Genomic DNA, 20,020 nt, shown 5'->3' on the forward strand with positions numbered 1-20,020 from the left:
TTATAGAAAATTCGTACAATCTTACATAAATTACTTTCTCAAATATTTTAGCTAAATTAGATATCAGTGATATTGGCCTGTAATTAGTTGCCAGGTGTTTATTGCCAGATTTGAAAATTGGTATTATATCAGCTTTTTTCAGCGCGTTAGGCCAGATTGCATTACTAATACATAAATTAAAAATATATTCTAAAGGTAAACTAATATCTTTGGCAATGCACTTTAATACTTTACTATGAATATTATCTACTCCACCTGATTTCTCTTTCATTTCATTAATAATTTTTTCAATTTCAGTCTGATTTGTTGGCGATAAGAAAATACTATTACAGTTGGGTTCTACAGTTCTTTCAATATTTACTTCTTCTAGATAATCAAGATTGTTCGCAAGTTTATTTCCAACATTACTAAAAAAACTATAAAATTATCTGCAATATCCTTCTTATCAGCAACAATTTTATCATTATTATTAATTAAGAAATCAATATCCTTATTTACAGAGTTTTTCCCTAGCTTACTGTTCACATAATTCCATAATTTTTACTATCATTATGATAGTTTTTACTTTTCTCGCTTCAAAATTACATTTAGCTAATTTAATTGCTTTATTGAGAATTTTACAATAGTATTTATACTGAATTTCACGTTCCACATTATTTTTATTTAATCTCCACATATAGTAAAGATTCTCCTTAGTCTTACATGAGATCATGAGACCATTAGTGATCCATTGATTTCGCGATTTATTTTTATTGTGGACATTTCTAGGCTTGCTTTTGGCATTATTAACTAGTGATTTAATACTATCAGTAAGTGTAATGAAGAAATTATCAGGGTCCTGAATTTCCACTAGTTTTGACCAGTTATAAACACTACTCAAATTAGTAAGCCGATTGTAATTAGTTGTGGTATTGCCATCATTGGTGTTGTTATTATTATTATTATTATTATTACTGTTATTAATTTTATGATGTTTAAAACTTAATAATAATAATAATAATAATAATAAATATTAATATTACTATTATTTGTAACATCAATTTATTATTACCGATATAATTACTTTTAATATATTGTAACTATTATTATTTTTAGCTTTGTCGATATTACCATTATTATAAATATTACTATTATTATTTTTATTTGTTATTATGATATGATTACAATTGAGGAGCTGATTTTCAGAAGGGAATCTTTTCATATTTTAAAAAAAGCAGTTTTTTGAATTCTTAAATCCCGGGAAAAAATGATTTTGTCTGATCAGACATGATCATATATAATTAGTTATATATGGTCAGATCCAAAAATTGGCCAGATCTAATCATATATGATTATACATAACTGGGTATTGCCAGATCTGATCATATATGATTATATATAATTGGATATGGTCAGATCTGACCATACATGATTATGTATAGGTAAGTATATATGGTCAGATCCAATCATTGACCAGATCTGATCTTGTATTATTAAATATTATTTAATTTTATGTATAATCATGCATATGCGTTTATACATAATTATATCTAAGAGTTATAGCAAAATCTTATTATATATTAAATATCAATTTTTAAATTCTAATTACCAAGCATCTGTATAGATATAATTAAAAAATATAATAATTTATGTAAAATAGAATAAATTTTATTTTCGCCTCTACATGGTGAATGACACATATTTAAGTAATTTCTATACTTATTATAATTGATACTATATCTATCCTTATGAACATAATATCACAATATTGAAATCACCGTGACAATATTAGTTATATTAGATATACGTATATATACTTAGACACTTATATAAATATTCATATATTGCGATAAATTTTATTCCTTTAGAATTATTTTCTTAAAATATTTTGTAAGTGAGTACTTCTTGCCACAATAATGTTATTTTTCAAATCTATGGGCAGAAAGGCTTTAAATTTTAAAGAAAAAAATGAGAATATAATTCAAAAAAAAAAAAAAAAACAATGGATAAAAGATTTTATGAGTTTTTTACTGCGTAACTTTTTTTAGAGTTTCCGCGTGTTCTCGCTTTAGTTCTCCTATTTTTTGGGACATGGCTCTCTCAATGTACTTTTCAGTTTGCGGCATTCCATTCATAGTCCAGTTTTTTACTCGGGCTAATTGTAAGGCGTAATCTATAATCACAATTAAAATAATCAATTAATTTTAATTAAAACAAACTAAAAATTTAATAGAATTTAACAATATATCAGAATTAAGGACGTTCATCCATGAGACGTGATAGTAGATAAAAATTTTTATTTTTCAGTTTTGATAAGTTTAATTATATAATAATTTTTCCTAAAAATTTGGTAACTCGTTGTCGATCATTTTGAAAAGTTATTAACGATTGAAAATGAAATTTTTAACATACAGTCTTATGGCGGGTCAAATTTTTTTTTAATTTTAATTATTATATTTGTATTATTTAAGTAGATACCATAATAAAGATTGTCTTAAAATATTCTTTGAAATATATAGTTCAAAGATTTGTAATAAAAAATCAGTGTTATCGAACGTTTTAATTAACTATTAATTTTTTTAACTGAGATACTAAAAATTATTAAGGTGATCTGTTAAAATGGAGTCAAATCAGTAATTATTTTAAATTTACTAATATTTGCAAATAAATACTTTAAAAATATTTGGCATACATTTATAACATTTATAAATCATTATAATATTTTTAATATATTTTGAAAATTTTTTCAAGTGCTTAATGAATTTTATAAAAACTTAGTACTCTAGCGTAGCGAATGAACGTCCTTAAATATTAAAAATGTTCATAAATAGTTATAAAATAACGAAAAAACAACAAAAACAGTAAAAGTATAATTATATAAATTTACATGAATTTATTTTTAATTACCAATAATTTCCTTTCTGGCTACTTCGTTTAAAGGTTTTACTGCAGTAGCTGGGTTTTCTAGCTTCTTGTGGGCTCGTGCAGCTTGGCCCGTGAAAGTTGAGGTTAAGTAGCCAGATGGCTTAAAAACCCCTGTGATTAGTCGTCGAGCCACGTGTGAAGCTTGACTGCTGATGGATTTGGTCAAGCTTAATTCTGAGTCCTTACAATATACTCGATCAATCAGTTTGACCATCTATTGTGTAAAAATAATAATTATTAGCATACGTATACATAGCATAAGATAAAAAAACAGTATATAGAAAATATTATCCTTTTTTAGCAATAATGAATACAAATTAATACGACATACTTTTTCTTTAGGCCAATCTTTTCCATAAAGGTCTGGGTCATTTAGCTCAGTGTCATCAGCACGATCAATAATAGGACTGTTTTCGTTATTTTTGTCAGTAGAATTCCTAGGACTTTTTTTCATTTCATCGACATCATAATTTTTTAATTTTTCTTCGGTTTTGTCAAAACTATCTTCATTGTTTCCACTGGTATCAATCCAATCCTCAATATTTTCTTTGTCTGTAGAGCTGTCTACATCACTCGCTGTCTTAGAACCATCACTAGAGCGTTGATTTTTTTTCCATGAATTAGTAGTAGAAGTCGATGGATGAATGTTTCTTGATTGCTCTTTCGCTATACATGTAAATTAGAAAAAACTTGTTCAATATTTCTTGTTATGTAACGATTTCGCGGTCATTTTTTAGAAATTATATGTTATTTTACGATCAATATTAATATCTATTGTATATTCAGTTGAAAAAAAATATTACAATTTAGCGAAAAAAATTATTTATCATCAAATTTTCGAAAAATACGAATAAATTAAATTTCAACCTTTAAACTCTAGAATATGTACCTTTTACAGAGTTGAATAGATGTTTCATGTGCTCTTGTTTTTCATGTGCCTCCCTAAGCTGTCTCTTTAGAACTTCTTCTGAAGAGGTAGATGCTTGTTTTTCAGAAATGATGCTTTTTTCGTCTTTTTAGTCAAAATCGTTTTTTCAATTACTGATTGTAAAATTTTTTCACCTTTTTTCTTAGTGACATCTTTTACATCCTGCAAAATTATTATTTTATCAGCAAAGCTCAATACATTGTATATTTTGATTTCTTTAGCTTCTAATTAATATAATCAATTGGTTTATTTAGATTATTTGAGAAAAACAGTGGAATCACAGATGGAACATGAGAAGCTAATTTTATCTTTGTGTAATATTCAATAATAATCAATCAATGAAATATAAATGATCAAATGCTGGGAACACTCATTAAAAATAACAATATAACTACATACCCGTTTTTCATGTCGTTTTTTTGGTTCCTTTAAAAAGTCCAAATTCTCAAACGATGGTGTTGAATACTTGGTATTGACTTTTCTCATTCTTTTGCTAGCAACAATGGAAGAATCATCTTTTTCTTCTGAGCTTGAATCTCGAATTTTTCTTTTTTTTGAGTTTTTTTTCAATTCTTCAAATCGAATATTTATTGCTTTTGTTTTGTCTGAAAAATAATTTTTAAAATAATGATAATATTGTTATTTATACAAAATACAGTATATATAACCCCTTTTATATATATATATATATATATATATATATATATATATATATATATATATATATATATATATATATATATATATATATATATATATATATATACAAAGGGGTTAGAATTAAACAGGTGTAGATAACATAAAAAAATTTTTTTTCTTACAGTGAAAACAAACATAAGAAAAAATTTTCGACACAACTCTATTAAAATATTTTAAAAATTTAGTACTTTTATAGATTAATTTGTCCAAATTTAAAACAGCATAAATTATTACAAAATACATTAATATTTTAGCTAATTTGAATACTTTTTATGATTACTTACCAGAAAACATAATTACCCGTCCTGTTTCTTTTTTTTTGTTATAAAAAAATACCACGCTTTCGCCTTCAGTTGGCGGGTTATTTTTATCAAACATAACCTCACTATCGTCAATTTTACAATATGAATTGTCCCTTTCACAAATTAGAATAAACATTATCTAAAAGAAGTTGTAAATCGTAATAGCAATAAGTAATATTTTTCTTATAGACTTATTTTACTCATACGAATCTAATTCCAAGACAAAGAGTGTAAATAACACACGTTGCGTACCGGCGACTATCGAAATATGTATACAAAGTATAAGCCGTATAGTACGATTCAGACTTGTAAGATGCACATGGAACGTGGGACGCTACACCTTTGAGAGTGTAGCTGTAGTAGTAGGCGCGGAATGTACGAAATAATTACTAACACTACTGAACCTGTTTACGTACATCCTATATACCATCGGCGTCACTACGTATCACGGAGCTTAGATAGAAGGAGCTCGAACGTATAGTATCAGAAGTGTCCACGAAAAGTAGAGAAAATAAAGTTTCATTACAGAGTGCGCTGCTACTGCTGCAATCCAGTTTTTGAATTTAGCGGTTAAGAGTATAAGTATAACGAGGAGTAAGCTATACTTAACCTACAACTCCAATGTTTACAGATTTTCCAATAAATAATTAAGAATTCGAAAATAATATTGAAATAACAAGTTAACGGCACATTTAATTTTTTAACTAAATTGTTACTTTTATAATGACTTAATTATTTTAAAATTTTTGAGTAAATAATAAATTATTTCATATAAAAAACTGAACATATTAAGAGAAGGACCTGTTGAATAGATTTAAAATTATTAAATTTATTTTCTAAAAGAAGCCTTATAATTATAAAATACCAAAAATAGTATTAACGATGAATTCCTTGGTCTGTTTATAATTAGCAGGCATAGAAGTGAAGTATGAAAAAAATAATTTCTATAAAGATAAAAAATCAAATAATAAACGTAAACATCTATTAAAAAATATATATTGTTACTTAAATGTTTTTTTTTTTTTTTACATAAAAACTCTGCATAAAAATAATTAATAACTATAAAAGTTATCATTATAAAATTGTTAAGTTTGACGAACATTTGTAAAAATCTTTTAAAACTCCGATAAGCACAACTTATACTAATTTTGAAATTTTACGTAATTTTTATTTTTAATACTTTTTGCTTATAATTCTTATTAATATGATTAGCTAAGAAATGACCTCTAATAGTTATAAAGTAATTTAATATTTTTTCATCAACGTGAATTGATGTTCTTGGCAACCAACGAAAGGTAGTGATTTTTCTTCTGCGACTTTATCTAAAATACAATTCATCGTATCAAACCTAACTGTCTTTGTCCCAACAACAGTCAATACAATATTTTCCAATTGCTGGATCAAAGAATATAGATTATTACTTGGACGTATACATTGTTCACTCATTAGATCAATGACTCGATCTCTATGAGAAGATTTATCAGACTCTAGACTCGCCAAGCAAAGATGACACCGAGAAAATCGCTGCATTTTTCTGGCAACGTAACCAGCAATATACGACACAACAAACTCGCTTGTACTAACAACATCGTAGTCATGATGTTCATGAGGATCATTAGCCTGTAATCCATCAGCAATAGCAGAATCCAAATTAACATTATTGTTTTCATCTTCACTAGAGTCAACTAAACTCTCAAAAGGTTTTTAGCTACACTCCTTTTTCAAGAAAATTCATAGTCCTTGACTTTGATGAATCATTGGTGGCAGACGTGACGTCAGTGTCATCTTCACTCGTATCAACTAAATTCTCAAAATGACGACTCACTGCGACGCTTTTTCTTCGGTAAATATCGTCTTCTTCAATAAATCCATTGTCAATTATAGAATCTAATTTCTGTAGCCACTTTGATTTTTTATCTTGAATTAGCATCAGTGATTCTTTTGTCTCCATCAATGATTGCAAAAGTTCAACGGCAGTTACATTTGATCCTTTTGGTGGCGTAACTAAAGAATAGGAGCAGAGTAATCTGAATACTTGTCCAAATATGATAGGATCTGGATGTTCATTACACCCACAAGCACTCCTTACGATCCCAAAAATTGCTATAAAGTATGAACAAATGAGAAATTTAAAAAATTTATGAAAGCTATAGAGCCGTTTAAAAATATTGATTGAAAAGAATTAAAAATGATGAAATTCAAATTTTTTCAATAATTTTAATTCTTTTGATTGTATATATAGATATACAGTTTGCATGGAGTGATCACTTTTCAATTCTTTTCAATCAGTTTTTAAACCAGGGAGACTCTAGAGAGTATGATATTTCGAGAAGTGACTGTATACAATTAAATCTTCATTGTACTTACTTCTAACTTGTCTTGATTAAGACGGGCAGTCATTAAATAGTCAAAATTACATTTTTCAGTCAAAAATCCAATAGTTCAAGTGTCCCTCCTAAAGTAATCTTCAATCCTGTTAGCGTGCTTTTGGTAATAGCGAGAAAAAATGTTTTTCAATACTGTCATCACTTTCTACATTTTGATTTTTCTTCTTGCGACATTTGTTTTTGTTATCAACAGCTTCAGCTTCCCATTCTCTCAAATATTTGTCAAATTCTTTGATAATCTACAGCGTAAAAATAGAACTATATCAAGAAGTGTTGGTGAATTGGAAAATGTTCATGCAATGAAATAATTTGAAGTGAATGGTTATTACATATGTACATGTGATTATTAATTTTAAATTCATAACGAAAAATGAAATTCATAACAATACATAAGAAAACAGAGCGGCAAAGCATTACTAACTCAAATTATAAGAAATGTTTTGTCTTAGATTTAGTAAAAGATGTATGATGCATAAAATATTAATTATTTTTTACTAAATATTGGGAATCAACATACTACAAAATTGTTTGTTATTATTTGTTATTGTTATTGCCGAATGAAGAACATGGAGTATCTGAACTGTGAATAGATGTGTGTAGAAGTGTGACTCTCCTCTCTCTTCAATTTTATATTGTTTACTTACTCCTTCTGATAAATATTGTGATGGAGAAAAAAACTTTCGAAGGTATTGATATTCGTTTTATGCGCCGTTAGCTGTGATATACCGATTTCATTTCCACTTGGTCTTTAACTGAAATAATCAATTATTTCTACTTTATTGAAAATAATACAATACCTGTCTCATTGGACATTCGTCATTAGAACGTAAAGCAGATTCAGGAGTGCGAGAACTCATCGCCTTTATCAAATTATCTACTCTTTCCATAAATTTGATAGTGGGTCCACAATCTTGCAGTTCGGTGCAATCGTTTTGCCAAGTCATCATAGCAACTCTTAATGGTTTAGAGAATAACTAAAAGAATAAAAATTGCAATTTCTGTTGAAATTAAATTTTGATTTTTTCAGTGAGGTAGTCGTTCTTCGGAAATAGTAATGTCGGAAAATTCTAAACTTTTGTATACTTAATAAGGATATTGAAATGCACTAACCCTTTAAATTTGAAATTGATTAACTATTCCTAATGCGAGATTATTGCAATTTAAAGAATGACCAAACCGCATATTCTTGTTTTCACGCTGAATAGACGGTCTGATTGATTTAAAAACAAATATTATACGAATTTATATATTCAAATCCGAAGAAAAAAAAAAATAGGCATTTGCGGCCTCTTAGTTTTCTTCCGAAATTATTATTAAGTTAGTATAGTGAACGTAAATGGAATACCAAATTCGCGATAATTATGAAAAAAGCTGAACTACCAATGAATGAATAAAGAGACCAATGGCGGAATCTGTATTTTACAAGGCAACTGTTTCAACTAATATTAATTTTTCATGAAAATAAAAGAATCAGATAAAAAGTTAAAGATTAAAGATTAAAGTTTACTTACTTCTTCCGCTAAACGAACATTCATTTTTGATATCCTTCGGGGTGTATATGTTCAGGTGTTAATTTGTACGAAACTTTCAAGTTAGGTCTATATTGAAGCTCGTGTTGCAATAAAACTTCCCAATGGATTTTTTCACAATCCCATCAGGGGTCTAAAAATGTATTAAGCTATTTAATTACCGTAATGAGAACAATTTTTCATACCAAACATGATATTTTTTCTTACTAAATATTACGCATCGTCAATTTACATACTATTTACAAAATTATAAACATATATATTTGACTTCTTACCCAAAACGAAGGTCCCTCAAGAATTTTGGTTCGGAAACACTTCAGCAAATGAGGAAAGTCTGACATAAACCATAGTTGTCTAGATGTATCATAAGGATGCGTACAACTGAATTTTTGGTCTTCGATACCAAAATTTTCCACGCTCCGCGGTTCCACTGAGCACCATCCGAGGTGACAACATCTACTTGCATTCCAGCTTTCTCTAACTGGATGATGCAGTCTATGATTAATTTATGCAGAACGTCTTTCGTCACTGCACTTTTGCTTAAAAAATATCCCAACACTTGGACCCATGTACCACGGAAGGGTTGGTACATAAAAACTAGTGCATGATTAGCTCTCTCGTTTATTAAGTTTTGTGGCGTGTAACTGCCTAAATTGACGAAGCCATTAAACTCCATAGTTTTAGTATTTAATTTTACAGCTTCGCTTAAAGCGATTTCGTCAATTAATAAGGTACCTGCGAAAACACGAAGATGAAAGTTAGTGTAATAAAATGCTTGGAGTACTTGTATTAAAAATTGTAAGCAAAAGTAATTTATTTCTAATTAAGCTATGTTAATAATGCATTATCTACGTATTAATAAGCATATTAGCAAAAATGATATTAAGCCTATGTAAATTATTCGAAATTTAGTACTACGCAATTTCTTTGTAAATGTAAAAATGACACAATGTGTATCATTGTTGTGTATGTCATAATTGTATTACTGTAACAAATGCTTTTGAAAAATAATAGAAATAAAAAGTGGATAATTTATAACGCTAATAAAGCTCAACAGCTCATATTCACGTGTAGTTTAACGTAATGTTTCGAAGAAGCAATTGTTATATTGTCTTTGCATTGATTGTTAGTAACCAACTGTAGAAAAATTGTTAGTATCGCAAAGTTTACCACGTGTCACGTAAAATAAATTATACCCCTTTTGTCATAACTTTCCATTCGCGATGCCTTCAAACGGAGAGTGTCAAATATAGCTTTCGGAAAACCAAAAGCGCTATCTAATTTGTTTATGTATCTGTTTAGTGTGTCCTTACAAGGTAATGGTAATATTTGACGTTCACACAATTTATCATAAACCGCAGGACCTTTAATTCTAATCATTAGACACTCATATACCCACTCAATAGTATAACGTCGTTGTTTCGAATTTTTGACTTTAGCAGCTTGAAAACAAGCACGAACTGCTTGTTTTTGGGCTTCTGGGAGATCCGCGATTTCTTCTTCAATAACACTATCTTTGATTACAGCACACTGGTGTTTTAATTGTTCCATCTTTTCCTTCAATTGATGATTCTGTAGAACAACAAATAGTATAACAGCAATTACATTATAAAACCAATATTACCTTTTTCTTCAGACGATGTAAATTTTTTGTTTTACATGCAGTTTACGTTTAATCGTAATGTAACGTTTCGTTATATCGTTGTTTTTCGTTTTGACGACATTAACAATCTTTTTCGTAAGGATCGACAACTGAAACATCGATTCATTTTCATAAATCTTTTATATTTTTCGGGTGATTGTAAAATACCATCACACCTGGTTGAACACCTACAAAAAAGATAAAATTCGTAATTCATTTTATTCATTACTTCACAAGGAAATGAAGATAATAAAAACCTTCCGTTGTTCACTCCAGCACCACTGCAAAACTGCGATTTTTCAATTTCTTGGAGCATATTAAAAAAATGTATTACTGATGTTAATGAATAATTGTAATTAACAGTCACCCCTGTTTCCATAACAGTTATCTAAATAATAAATGATAAAAATTGAAAGATAAAATTTATATTTCCGGCCGATAATATACTAAAGTCTAAGTACCTGAATAATTAGATTATTACTAATTTTAACTTCTAATTTTAGTTTTTCAAAAAACTATCTATGTAATATAGAATTAAAAGTTTTTGTGGTTCTGATTGTTTTGACCAACACCAATTTTGTGGTAAACCTTGATCTTTCAGTGCTTGCAATATTGTAGTTAACGAAAACGTTCCAGGATTGTCATCAAAAGCTGCAGGACGATAATTTTCTTCGCATAATATTTGCCATTCCAACTCAAGATCTCCAGTATGACTTGTTGTATCTTCAATTATTTCATTTACGATACTTGAACTATACATTTGTTGGCGACAATCGGAAAAATTGTCATTTATGTTGCTGTTCTCTTCCATATGTTTTCCGGCAGAACAGCCAGTATCAAGTTCTTCGTTTATAACCACTTCCTCCGAAACTATTTGCATAGGTAAAGGATTTGTATTTGAAGAATCTAATACACGTGCATCATGGTGGTCTACGATCATATTTGCCTGTACAGGAATTGCACCTGCCTTTAAGTGGAATCTTTCTTTTGGTAAATCAAAAACCTCACCATTTGGCAAGTTTATTCTGTCAAATGTTCTAATGATATCATCATCTTTAAAATGCAATTCACAGACAAAGTTTTTATGAAGAAGATGTTGTGACAATGCCAAGTTCCAATTTTTTAATGCATCGGGACACTAATTTAAGAAAAAAATTATATTTCCAACGATTATTCAGATATTAGTACGCATCTATTACGCTGAATCAAAAAAATGTGCAATTTCTCTTTTTTTTTTTTTTATACTTTAAAGTTTGAAGTGTTAGCAAAAACAGGGGAAAAATGCTAGCACGGGTAAATGCTAATAGCCACACTCATAGAAATTTGTTTGAAAAAAAAAAAAATTTAAATAAATAAATAACTGTGATGTCTTTAATCAATTATAACTTTTAAAAATTTTATATCTTATTTATCCTCAACTTTCATTCTATTAATTATTGATTATAATTCCCGTAATTTTTGATTTTATAAACTAGTGATTACAAAATAAAACTCGACTCTTTATTGAAAAATCACAGAATATAAATTAATTAACTCTTATTATTACTTAATTTAAATTATATATTATTAACTTATAATAAAATGGATTGAACTTATTGGTTATATTACCTTGGGTACTTGAAATAAAGTCGTTTGACGACGGTTTAATTCAACGTTTCGTTTTCTTTCAGCAGTTGAGCCACTTAAGCAATTTTTAACTGAACACTTTTTGACCATTTTTTTAAATTATTTTATCAATTATTTTCACACTTTAACAGCACTGTCCAAGCAAACTTAATTTTACATTTGTTTATGTTTACATACTTCATAAAATCTTAACGGCTTTTTGTGACGTCACAGAGATTGTAGTGATCGTTGCGCTACTCTGGTGGTGAAAATAGGTACATGTTATTTGCTGCTGTTTTTGAGGACACATTTTATACCAAATGACCTATGCCGTTCGAGCTCCTTCTATCTAAGCTCCGTGCTACGTATGCTCAAAGCTACTTTCGACGTATACGTATGTGCTATGGAAACTATACACTACGTCATATTCTCCGTAGATGCGTAATACGTACATACTATAGTTAGTTGGTTGCGCATAATGCAAGTAATACTATATAGTTATAGTCATAATATATATGTATGATAATATTTGTATACAACAACAACAACAATAACAATACAAAAAATACAATAACAACAAAAACAATATTCAATAAGTGAAATTTTTTATTTCCCAAATTAAATAAAAGTTAATAGATCATCAATAGTAAATATTAACATTTTTTTATTAATATATTAAAAATTATCTATCAAAACAATGTCAAGAAGAGGTTTACTATCGTGTAATAAAAAAAAATTGACGTTTGTGAATATATATATATATATATATATATATATATATATATATATATATATATATATATATATATATATATATATATATATATATATATATATATCAAAGATAGGAATGAATTTTTTAATAGTAAATAAATTATTCAATCAATAAAATCGATAAAAATTCAAATTCAAACAAATGCGCGTGTAAAAAAATTAATAAATAATCTACTAGATTTACACTTATAAAAATCGATAATGACAGTGAATCTAACAGACATGCATTAATATTTTAAAATTAAAAAATAATGAAATATTATTAATTATAAAAAAATGCACCTCAAGAATTTTAAATTTTCTAAATGTGCTTTTTTTTAATTTTTAAATAAATATTAAATTTTTTATTTTTTTATTATAAAAATGAATCAGTGTCTGCTAGATTATGACACAGAATTCAGCAGTCACCTGACAAATTTTGGAATTTTTTTAACCGGTAAATTTTTGGAAAAAAAATGTTTTCTTATAAAAATTGTCAGTTGCCGGCTGAATTCAGTATCGTGCTAGATTATGCATTACAAATCGATAACTATGCTAATAAAAGCTTTGTACTCTCTGTTTTAGGTGGTTTTTGATAAAACATTGTTTTTTTAATTTTTTTCCCCACTCGATATTGCATAAAAATTGAAATTATATGTAAAAATTTATAAATATGATATCCGATGATAATGAAAAGAATTGTAACTCTCCAGTTCCAAAAAAAAAGTATAAGCTTTATAAATCAGATTCTACAATTTCGGTAAATATTTATTAAGTATATCTCATTTGTAAATTTTTGTGAATTTTTTTCTTATTGCTACGTCAATTTCTTTTTTTTTTTTCTACTTTAGATTCCATTGAGAACACTCAATCGATGGAGAGCACAAGGTTATTCTTATGAAGGTAACAGCAGTAATTATGTCGAAGATAATTTTGCTACTAATATTCCCTCATGTACTGAGTCGGATGAAGAATATTCAGAGTTGTATAAGTCGGATGTAGACAGTATTCTCAGCAATAGTAGTTCAGAAGATGAAGAGGAAAATGAAGATCTTTTTGAGAACAGTGATCATGAAACAAGCAGTAACTTTGATAATGAAGATAGTGAAGATAATAACGATGAATACGTCAATAATTATGAAGATAATGAAGACCAGGAAACTAATGATAATATAAATGAAATTGAAGCAGACAATGAAAATGTAGCTCGAATTAATACACTTTTTGAAGATAGTATTTTGACCACTGACAAATGTGTTTTTGATTTGTTAAACTTATATATTAACCATAACATAACTAAAGCTGCGTTACAAGATATATTGACATTGCAGCTAAAATTTTTACCAACCCATCATGAAATGCCAAAAACAGTTTTCAAGCTGTTTAAGTATGCAAAAGATATTGCACCTCCATGTAAGATTATTAAACATTTTTATTGTAGAAAATGTTTATTTAACGTTGATATTGTGATTATAAATAAGAAAGAAATTAAAAAATGTTCCTTGTGCGATACCAGTGAACCTTTAGATATTGGATTTTTCCATGAATTTGACATAGTGGATCAAATAAAATTTTTATTTGAACAAAATAACCTGGCTGAAAAGTTAAAAACCAATTCAACAAATAATGAGAATATCTCAGATATAACCGACGGAACGGAATACATCAGAGTTAATTCTCGAGATAATAGAAGCACGTACGACTTAACACTGATTCTCAATACCGATGGATTATCTCTTGTGAAAAGCGCAAAAAGCCATTGTTGGCCAATAATGTTCACTGTAGCAGAACTGCCTGAGTATATTAGAGAGAAACATATTATAATAACAGGATTGTGGTATGATGATCATTGTAAGCCGCCTATGAATCTTTTTCTTCGTCCGATTTGTTGTAAACTGAAAGAATGTTTTATTAAAGGTATTGATTGGGTACATCCCAAAACAGGAAATAGTGTCAATTCAAAAATTACTGCTCCATTAATAATAGCGGATGCACCAGCTAGAGCACAAATTCAAAATATCCTCTCTTTTAATGGTCGTTATGGCTGCAATATTTGCGAGATTCGAACTGTGAGAAGCAAAAATATTCCTGGCAAAAAAGCTTGTCGTATTTATCCCTATAAAACTGACTTTAGAGTAAGAATTGGAGAACGAATGGAAAAACAAGCAAAAAAATTACTTCGAACAGACATGAAACATCAAATACGAGGTGTGAAAGGATACTCTATTATGTCTTGTCTTCCTTTAACTGATATTAGTACATGTGTTTTCCCAGAATACATGCATTCAGTTCTTCTTGGTGTGGTCAAGCAAGTTATTGGTATTTGGTTCAGTGCAAAAGCCCTGGGAGCATTAAAAATAGAAGTAAAGAAATTGATGACTTCATTTTAACAATACGACCACCTCAATCATTTTCTAGATTACCCAGAAAGTTGTCTCAATATGGTTTATATAAAGCATCTGAATGTTACAATTTTTTATTATTCTATTCTCTTCCTTTGCTTACTACTTTCTTACCGGAAAAGTTCTTTCAACATTGGATGTTACTGACAAAGGCTATTTTCAATTTAGTTAAGTCTAACATAACACCGATTGATCTTGAAGAATCTAATGAATTATTAAATTTATTTGTGTCACAAGTAGAAGATCTATACGGTGATCGACAACTGACTTATAACATGCATCAACTCCTTCATTTGACGTTATGCGTAAAAAGATGGGGTCCATTACAAGGAAGTTCAGCTTTTCCTTTTGAAAACTATAATGGTTATATTGCAAAATGTGTACATGGAAGCAAACATTTTGGTCAGGAAATTGTGAATAATTTACTAATTTTACAAGGATTAAAAGTTCTGGAAAATCGAATAAATAAACATATAAACAACACATCAACTAATAAAACAAAAAACTACGATATTTTGGGAAAAGTTCTTACGGATATAAAATTGAATGAATCTGAACGTGATATACTGCTATTAAACGGCTTAGAGTTGGAGAATATATTCGTCTTTGCACGTGTTAAAATAAATAATGACATCTATACTTCAGAGGCTTATAAAATGACTAAAACAAACAGCCACACAGTACAAATCAACTTGAACGAATCTATAATGTATGGATCAATAAAATTTTTTATTAAAGTTCAAGAGGATTTGTATATTATCATTCGCCATTTTACTGTTGAGCATACAAAAATATTTTGTCATACAACAACGAAGAAGAGTATTGAGAATGTTGTTCCTATAAAAAATAGTGATAATCTATTGCTTATCAAATATGATAATATTAAATTGATAATGCAACTTGTAAGGGTCGGTAATTATTTATGTAAAACACCAAACAATATAAAAAAAGTTTGGTAATAAATTGCTATTACTTTTGACAACTTACATTAAAACAATTAATAATAATAATAATAATAACAACAATAATACTAATAATAATAATAATAATAATAATAATAATAATAATAATAATAATTTGTGAAAAATATATTGAAACTATTAATAAATCTTTTGTTAATGAACCTTTGATTATTTTAATTAAGCTTTCTATAAATAAATTTAAACATATATCTATAAATAACAAACTACAGGCTCTCATACAAACGTCAGGTCTGACCAGATCTAATTATATATAGATCTATATATGATCAGATATGAACTTGTACCGCAGTTATGTCTTAGTCAGATTTGACTATATATGATTAGACATAGGCATATACAGTTATATATGGTCAGGTCTGATTATATATGGACCTATATATGATTAGACATGGACTTATAATCAATTATGACTGATCAGATCTGATTATATATAATATCTTATGTATGATTAGACATGGGCATATACAGTTATATATGGTCAGGTCTGATTATATATGGACTTATAATCAATTATGTCTGATCAGATCTTATTATATATAATATCTCATATATGATTAGACATGGGCATATACAGTTATATATGATCAGGTCTGATTATATATAGACCTATATATGATTAGACATGAACGTGTGTTACTCATGTCCGATCAGATCTAACTATATCTATATCTATATACATACTCATACAGGTCCATATATAATCATGTATGATTATATATAATCCTATATCTGCTCATGCATAACTATATATAATCGCATATATAATCATATATGATTATATATAATCTGATGTATAATTATATATGATCATGTCTGATCAGACAAAATCATTTTTTCCCGGGATATTTATTACTTCAAGAATTATGAAGATTCCTAAATCAAAATCAAATTGTAGCTTCATAACCGATAGCTTTTTATAGCAAAATTAAAAAAGTTCGATAAAAATATTTAGAATTGGAGATAATCAGTTCTGTGTCTCGATTAATCAAAAATGAAAAGATACCACTTTAAAAATCAGCTCCTAAATTATCATTTATTATTATTATGATATTGTTGCTAGTAAATAAGACAATGCATCAAATGCATAATTACAATACGAATTATCTAAAAATTATGATTATTTGAAACCCGCTCAATCGAATAACAATGCCATCTACAGGAAATGACCAAAAGATCGTAGAATGTACACACTGCTTAATGAGAATTCTCGAGACCCTGAACAGCTGGTATATCCGAAGAAAGTAAAACTCAAACAATGTTTAGCGTATTATCTATTTGGTCTGGTTAATAAATTAAATTAAATTAGAACAATATGTTTAACAACATACACATGGAAGGTTGTTGGATAGTTTAGTTAGTAGTTTACTCTGTAAATTTTGTATTCATAAGAAATTTTTTTACATTCTTAATTTAAAGTTTGTACTTTTCACACAGATATGAAATGTTCATAAAATTATTATAAAAATAAATTAAACTTTTATTTTCCGTAAAGAAACTAGTAGCATCGATAAAATTTCATGAAAATTAGTCGCGTATATCTTTTGGATGAGATTGATAGACTTGAATTATCAATCATAATATTTATATTTTATAAAATCGTAGGAAAAACTTTTTATATTTTTTGTAATTTAGGAAATTGTGAATTTGGATTTAATACCACAATCCTTAATAATTTAATAAAATAATCGTATTGTTCAATATTATGAATGCAATTATTTTTAACATCAATCTATTGTTATCATTATAATAACTATCAGTATTATCTTCATTTTTATTGTTATTATTAGCATGATTATTTTTATTACATATTATTATTATCATAATTATGTTGTTAGTAAATAATACGATTCATCAAACTCATAATGAATATAAGCATTATGTACAGAATATTGTCGTTTTGAATGTCCGCGCAGTTTGGTCGCAGTATAGCAGTGCCACCTATGTCTGTAGAACACTCGAACAGAATTACTAAGGCAATGATCAGCTGACTATTACATAGAAACCAAATCCAAACAATGTGAGCTCTTGTAGATATTGACTCTAGTTAATAAACAGAACTTAATTTAAAAAAGTTAATTTAAAAAATTCATATGTAAAGTTGATAGTAAATTCTATAGATTATCTTCAAAAAAAAAAATTTCAACATTTTATGTGATTGAAAAAATTTTCAATTCAAATTATGTACTTTTGCCGCGGAAAATTAGTGCACAAACCATTGCAACAATAAAATCACGTTAAACTTTTATTTCTCGTAGAGTAACTAATAAGCATTAATAAAATTCCATCGAGTATATCCTTTGGTTTAGATTGATAGACAAATCAATCATAATATTTGTATTTTATAAAATCGTAAAATAAATTTCCATGGTTTTTGTAATATTGATGATTGTTACTACTTCTTTTATTTTCGATTTCGAACTTTCTAACTACAGTTTGTGTTAGAGTAACATTGACGAGCCCTAGTAAGCATCGACGCAAGCTCATAACTTTTTTTTTTAACTGTAGTCTCCCATCTAGTGGAGAGCTACCATACATTCTCGAATTATTTAGTCTGTGGCATGTCACTTTCTCCATAAGAAAAAAGTTCAAAATCTAAAAATCTGGGTCGCTATAGTTTATGCTAGAGAATTTAATTAATTTTAAACAGAATTTATTATTTTCAATGACCATTATCAATTAATATTGATAATATAACATATAATGTATAATTATAGAGTAATATTGGAGAAAAAAAAGTTCTGTAGAATTAATAAAATTTTACAACCTAAAAATATCGTTCTGCTTACGGTAGTCTGGCGCTCCGTTTACAACGGAATGAACGGAACTTGGCACCAGATTCTACCGAATCCCCTTTAGAAATTTATGCTAATGATTATCGTCAAATTATGATAAAATTCACAGTTTCTACATGATAGTAATTAATACCATCATAGTAATAATATTTACAATGATAAATAATAATATTTCTAATCAAGATAGTAATAGTTACCATCGTGGATAGAACGAAATAGATGATATTTTTATTATCATCTTGCATTGAAAGTACAAATTTTTAATATTGAAAAATATCAATAACTAGTTGACATATTGTGAACAAGAAGTGCGGTTAGATTGAAAATGAATGTTGAAGAGCTAAAAAAAAATAATCTGTCATCTTTTGACAATATCCTCGTAATAATTTTTTCATTTCAATTTAATTTTTAGAAATGTAGATTCATGTATATTAATTCTATGGGTATCTCATTTATTTTAATTTTTCTTTTACAGATCATTATTTTAGACAACTAGCTGTTACCCGCCCGCTTCGCTGGGCATTTTATAGAATTGTATTTTTAGGTCTAAACTTGAAATTTAATTAGAGTATTGTTTTGACTTTCATAAATTCCAAATTTCATCAAATTAGCATATACTTTTTATCCATGTAATTACTCCAGCTAATATTTATTGTAACTTATAATGTGCAATCATTATAATGTTTGCGTGGCTTTTTTTCAAAAATGAATAACAATTGACACGAAGAAAAAAATTTGAAATGAGAATTTGGAGTCTATAGGAGCTATAGCTTGGAAATTAAAAATTTTTAATGTTAACATCCACCTTCGCAAATCGTAAAATTTGTTTATAGATTATTTCTACATCTCTTACAGAAGATTCCTACCAAATTAGGAGTCGATAGGAGCTATAGTTTAAAAACGGGAATTTTTCATTGTCAACGCCACCGCAACCCCTCTTGTGGGTGGAATTTTCTAAAATCCGTTCTTAGCTGACCTCTACTCGGCGAAAAGAATATTCCTGCCAAATTTGAAGTCTCTAGGTCTTATAGTTCCCGAAATATCGTGATGAGTGGCTATATCTATAGAAAGTCTCCTATATGTCTATATATTTT

The 20,020-nt window shown here is 27.9% G+C and overlaps 4 protein-coding genes across 4 annotated transcripts in view; 2 read left to right on the plus strand and 2 right to left on the minus strand.

The window, feature by feature from the left end:
• LOC141525768 (uncharacterized) overlaps nt 1-20,020 on the plus strand; it is a 79,657-nt gene that overhangs the window by 9,310 nt on the left and 50,327 nt on the right. The window lies entirely within an intron of this gene.
• Nucleotides 1,626-5,079, minus strand: LOC141525749 (uncharacterized). Its single transcript, XM_074240359.1, has 6 exons — nt 4,816-5,079; nt 4,232-4,437; nt 3,794-3,994; nt 3,236-3,570; nt 2,887-3,118; nt 1,626-2,152 (listed from the first exon to the last, which is right to left on the minus strand). The coding sequence occupies exons 3-6, from the start codon at nt 3,819-3,821 to the stop codon at nt 2,007-2,009; spliced, it is 741 nt and encodes a 246-aa protein (XP_074096460.1). The 5' UTR covers nt 3,822-3,994; nt 4,232-4,437; nt 4,816-5,079; the 3' UTR covers nt 1,626-2,006.
• Nucleotides 8,875-12,113, minus strand: LOC141525765 (uncharacterized). Its single transcript, XM_074240386.1, has 6 exons — nt 12,000-12,113; nt 10,853-11,529; nt 10,649-10,779; nt 10,374-10,579; nt 10,149-10,321; nt 8,875-9,484 (listed from the first exon to the last, which is right to left on the minus strand). Exons 1-2 carry the CDS (start codon nt 12,105-12,107, stop codon nt 10,891-10,893), a joined length of 747 nt encoding a protein of 248 aa, XP_074096487.1. The 5' UTR covers nt 12,108-12,113; the 3' UTR covers nt 8,875-9,484; nt 10,149-10,321; nt 10,374-10,579; nt 10,649-10,779; nt 10,853-10,890.
• On the plus strand, nt 12,545-15,139 carry LOC141525650 (uncharacterized). The gene is made up of 3 exons (XM_074240209.1): nt 12,545-12,642; nt 13,335-13,509; nt 13,601-15,139. The coding sequence occupies exons 2-3, from the start codon at nt 13,423-13,425 to the stop codon at nt 15,137-15,139; spliced, it is 1,626 nt and encodes a 541-aa protein (XP_074096310.1). The 5' UTR covers nt 12,545-12,642; nt 13,335-13,422.

Source organism: Cotesia typhae, unplaced genomic scaffold (genome assembly GCF_013202065.1).
Source record: "Cotesia typhae breed Kobodo isofemale line unplaced genomic scaffold, CoteBio_Ctyphae contig_27, whole genome shotgun sequence".
In the NCBI taxonomy this organism is placed as follows: Eukaryota; Metazoa; Arthropoda; class Insecta; order Hymenoptera; family Braconidae; genus Cotesia; species Cotesia typhae.